This window comes from Gymnoscopelus microlampas (genome assembly GCF_963454915.1).
Source record: "Gymnoscopelus microlampas genome assembly, chromosome: 16".
Taxonomy (NCBI): Eukaryota; Metazoa; Chordata; class Actinopteri; order Myctophiformes; family Myctophidae; genus Gymnoscopelus; species Gymnoscopelus microlampas.
The window spans coordinates 7734804-7739723 of record NC_139953.1 but is presented as its reverse complement, the minus strand read 5'-3'; the positions used below and the strand labels follow the sequence as shown (position 1 = coordinate 7739723).

Below are 4920 nucleotides of genomic sequence, written 5' to 3'. Positions count from 1 at the left end.
TAGAGCCCCACTGATAGACATCAGTTACAGTAGCCATGATATTAACTTCCCTCTCTTAACACCAGACATTTCAGAGAGGTTTTGTGTCAGAAATAATAAGCTTATTTCTTTGTAATGATCTGGTAAAGAACGTGTTGAAGTTGTATTGTGTGATTCATCAGGGTGTTATATTACCCATGAGCAAGCAAGCCATGGCTAACCCTCTAATCTAGACCCATAGCTGAGCTATCAATAAAGATTAGGCTTAAAGTTGCATGTTTAGATATTTACATGACAGTGAAAAGTGTCATTTAACTAAAAACAGTGGCCTGAGAAAATACATTTCCTACAGGCATGCCAACAGCCTTCTGGATTAGTGTGCAATTAGATTTCCCTAGGTTTGAAAATATTCAATATAAAATGGATTATGTGTATGGTGTGTTTTGGTTAAATATGTATATTTATTTCTGAGCTTGTAAACTGAAAAGAGAAGTAAACTGGCACCAATAAATAAGTCACATGCTGTTCTTCGAGAAGAATGATTAGTGAAGTCATGAGGAGGAAAACAGAAACATAATATAATGCGGGTGGAGGTTGGATTTCAAGAAAAACAACTACATTTGCCAAAGAAATGTCTTCTTCCATTTCTGGACAAGTTTGACTCAGGCCTAGTGTGACTCCTTAAATCAGACATCACCCACCTTACAATTTTAAATTAAAGGTAGGGTGATGTTTTTTTGTTTGTTAATAAGTGTTAAATAGCTATATTTTCTGATAGTACTCATTGATAAAGTGTTTGTTCTGTAACAGGAGTTTCCCCGTCTCTCCTGCTCCTTATTAAACAGAAAATGCATTTTCAGGTCGGGATACCTATATTTTATTCAGGAGAGAGAACTTGCACAGAATACAGATTAAACACGTGAAATTGGAAGTGATGGCACTACAAATGAGAAGACAAAACTGGAACACTACAAAATCTAAGCCGATAAATGTGTACTCTTTCCTGATTGGCAGATTTTTTTCAACCCACCTGAAAATGTATTTTCTGTTTATTAAAGAGCTGGAGAGACGAGGCGACCGGCTGTTACTGACAAACACTCTATAGCAATGATCAGAATATAATGCTTTAACCTTTAAACAAAAAATACTTTAGTTTTAACCAAAAACAACATCACTTACTACCTTTAACTAAATACTAAATCATGTGAACAAGTGCAACCAGTTTAATTTCCTAATATTGTCATCAGTCTGTTAATATAATGATAGTAATAATAGTAATTCAGTTAATATTCTCTCTCATACACCTGAGTGAAGCTTCGAGAAGGAGGAAGCTACATGTTGTTGTGATGCTGCCAAACAGGAATGTTTTTGTTCATTGTTGATGCCAGGGTTAGATAGTAGTTTTTCCTCATTCTCAGTCACACAACAACATCACGCATTCTTCCTTGTTGTCATGGGAAAGTTTAAGTTCAGTTTTACTTACTTTACAACAGACATTACAACAGACATATTTTACAGGAGATGCAAAGTTACAGTATATAAACTAAAGCACGACAAAAACTGCATACAAGATTCCAGCTCTTACAAAAGTGCATAAAGTACAGTTACTGTTGGACAACTGTCTGCTGTAAAGATTCAGATTAGGAATTAAGTAAACTGTCATAAAATATCTTTTGAATACATTTGTTGTTCTGAAATTTCATCATGTAAAAAATATTCTTAAACTTTATAGGCCATGTTTACAATTTTTGCAAATAGAGCCACAAATATAGGTTAAATTAATTCAGTGATGGGCTAAATTAAAATACAAATGTAATATAAAAACTAATTAAAATTAATTAAATAAAGGCTACTTAAAAAAAAAAAAAAAAAAAACAGCCTCCCCACTAGTGTGAACTGTAGCTCATGGAGTCAGTGTTGCAGGAGCAGAACATATGTTAATTAATAGTGAGATATTCACTAAGCTGTGTGAGTGCATCTGATTACTATATTAAAAATGTAACTGACGGTACAGTAGTTACTCATTCATCATTCTAAACAGGACAATGCCATGAGCGTAATGAAGTAGTGTTCATTTCAGTCCAAATGTTTAGTTTTAACAAGAAGGAATGTTCCAGTAGTGATGCCCAGCAGACCCAGAGTCAGTCCAACTCCACAGAAGACAGCTGGAGCAGAGCTGCTCTCAGTGATGTCAGGCTCTGTGAACAACACATCAATGATACACCATGGAACTGTTTGATCACTCCTTTTACCTTACACACTAGCACTGCGTTCAAACAGAATATTTTACAATAAATAATATATTAAAACAATACAACTACTTATCTATCTCTTAAAGGGATAGTTCACCCCCTCTATCGATTAGTCACCCCATGGAGACTAGAATTTATGGATATTTGTTTTTCTTGCATTCCTAAGCCAATCATTTGATGACTGGCAGTGGTTCCGGTATAGGAGACACAAAGAGTCTCCAAAAAATTAAATAATATCCATGAATTCAATCTCCATAGGGTGACTAATCGATAGAAAACTAGAAAAAGTGCTCCTCGGAGCACAGGTCTCCGCCAGGTCAGGTAGGTTATTAAGGGCCAGCAATGTTCAGGATCGCCAATCAGGATGGAATATAAAAAATCGAAGGTTTTTCCTTGGCCTCTAGAGAGTGTCCATACAAAGTTTTACACCGATCGGTGCAGTTATAGGTAAAAACACAAATCGGCATGTTATAGCGCCACCATCAGGCTGATTTAAACATTTTCAGATGGAATTTCTTGCACAAATCGTGTGTGTGCACAGTTTCGCTGCAAGCAAGCCAACGGTGTCGGAGATTAGCTGTACACAGACAGAATGACACACACACACGGACGGACGGACAGGGGGTAAAACATACTCTCTCGCCATGCCTTTCGGCCTGGAGGAGACAAAAAGCATTTCTTTGGGTGAACTATCCCTTTAAAGGTAGGGTAGGCCTTAAGTGATATTTTTTGGTTAAAACAAAACGTTTTTTGTTAAAAGGTTAAAGCAATATATTCTGATAGTAATCCTTGCTGTAGAGTGTTTGCACAGTAACAGGGGTCTCCTTGTCTCTCCAGCACTTTAATAAACCGAAAATGTTCAGGTAGTTGACACAATTTCATTCAATCAGGAGAGAGTGCCCATTTATCAGCTTATTTTTATAGTGTTCCAGTTCCAATTGTGTCTGCTCATTTCTTTGTGTCATCACTGACAATTTCACTTGTTTAATCTGTATCCTGACTGAATTATCTATCCCGATAAAATTCGTATCCAGACCTAAAAATGCATTTTCTTTTTACTAAAGAGCTGGAGACCTGTGTTACTGAACAAACACATGTACTACAGCAATGAGTACTTTCAGAATATAGAGCTATTTGCACGTATTTTAACCAAAGAAAATCACATACCCTACCTTTAATTTTTATTGTATTTTATTTGATTGTTGGGATAATTACTGGCCATCAAAACTATGAACTGGTCAGATGCAGGTGGTGCAGGGGTAAAGTAAACTGCCCACCACCATGAAGTCTAGAGGCTAGAACCCACTGTAGTGAATCCATCTTAGACGAGGGTCAATAAGAACATAATGTGTCTGTGTTGGGGAGGGAAGGGTGATCTTTGTCACTGCACTACGGGAGGAGTAGGAGTAGGCAGGTGAGCCAGTAAGGTGCACTAGCAGTGGCAACACAGAAATGTGTAGGGAGGGCTAATTGGCATAACGACTAAATTGGGAGGGTAAAATGGGTTAAATAAATGTCCTACTCTAAATTAATGTAAAGAATATATACCACATACTGTGTGTGTGTGTGTGTGTGTGCGTGTGCGTGTGCGTGTGCGTGTGCGTGCATATATATATATATATATATATATATATATATATATATATATATATATATATATCTTTGAACTTGTAAGGTTCTCACCCCAAAACCTGGTCTGAGGCTCCTGCAGAGCTTCATGCTCCACAGTACAGGCATAGACATCTCCCTCCTGGGGGGTGAAGGTCAGGGTGGAGATGTGGCGGTAAGTCAGATCAGAATTGATCAAATACGAGAGAACACGATCTTCTACAGTAACTTCCTCATCATTCTTGGTCCACTTCACTTTGATGGAAGGAGGGATAAAGTGGTTGACAAAGCAGATGAGAGTGTTCTCCTCCCCGATCACCGCTTCATTTTTGGAGTAGATCACAGTTTCAGGAGCATCTGATGGTTAACAAGATTTTTTTTTTTGCAGATTATTAGACTATTTAATTCTTCATGAAATAGTTAGAATATGTCTGAAATTATGCAGTACATCTAAGTGTACTAGTATCAATGGACCCTAACAGTGACCTGTTGGTTAAAGGAAACGTACCTGTGTTGACCTGTTTCACAGATTTGTCTTGTTCAAAGAAGTGCTTTAACCCCGGGCAACCACGCTTTTGCATGAACATATCAACGTGGGCATAGGGATTGTGCATATCTGATGTGAGCCTAGCATCCCACTCTACCGTTTCTTTCTCATAGTTTGCGTAGTAGATTTCATCATCATCCAATGTCACAGAGAGTAGTGTGTCACCAGACTCAAAGCACCCATAGGTATGTTGAAGTACATGACTTGCTGAAAAATAATTCACAAATTATTTTCCAAAGTACTGTAGCTGTACTGTATCATTTTAGGTTACTTTTGTGGGCCAGCAGCACTGGACATGGCACTGTACATTTCTGCAAATCACTAGAGACATTTAAACAGGACGTTTTTTACCTCAAAAATGTTCATAGACTGGAACCATGTCAACTAAATCTTGTTGTCTATAGAGTGTGAGTGTGTGTGAGAGAGAGACAGACACAGAGAGAGGTGTTTCTACTTGCCCGAGTCGGCCCTACTCCTATAATAATAACGATGATGATAATAATAATATTTAGTGTTCTTCTATTGCTACATTCT

General features: G+C 37.5%; 1 protein-coding gene across 1 annotated transcript; it reads right to left on the bottom strand.

The window, feature by feature from the left end:
* Positions 1–1257: 1257 nt before the first annotated feature.
* LOC311062803 (rano class II histocompatibility antigen, B alpha chain-like) lies at positions 1258–4453 on the bottom strand (the record flags this gene model as incomplete). Its single annotated transcript, XM_084082021.1, has 3 exons — positions 1258–2177; positions 3915–4196; positions 4348–4453. The coding sequence occupies 3 exons, from the start codon at positions 4451–4453 to the stop codon at positions 2056–2058; spliced, it is 510 nt and encodes a 169-aa protein (XP_083938147.1). The 3' UTR covers positions 1258–2055.
* Positions 4454–4920: the final 467 nt, after the last annotated feature.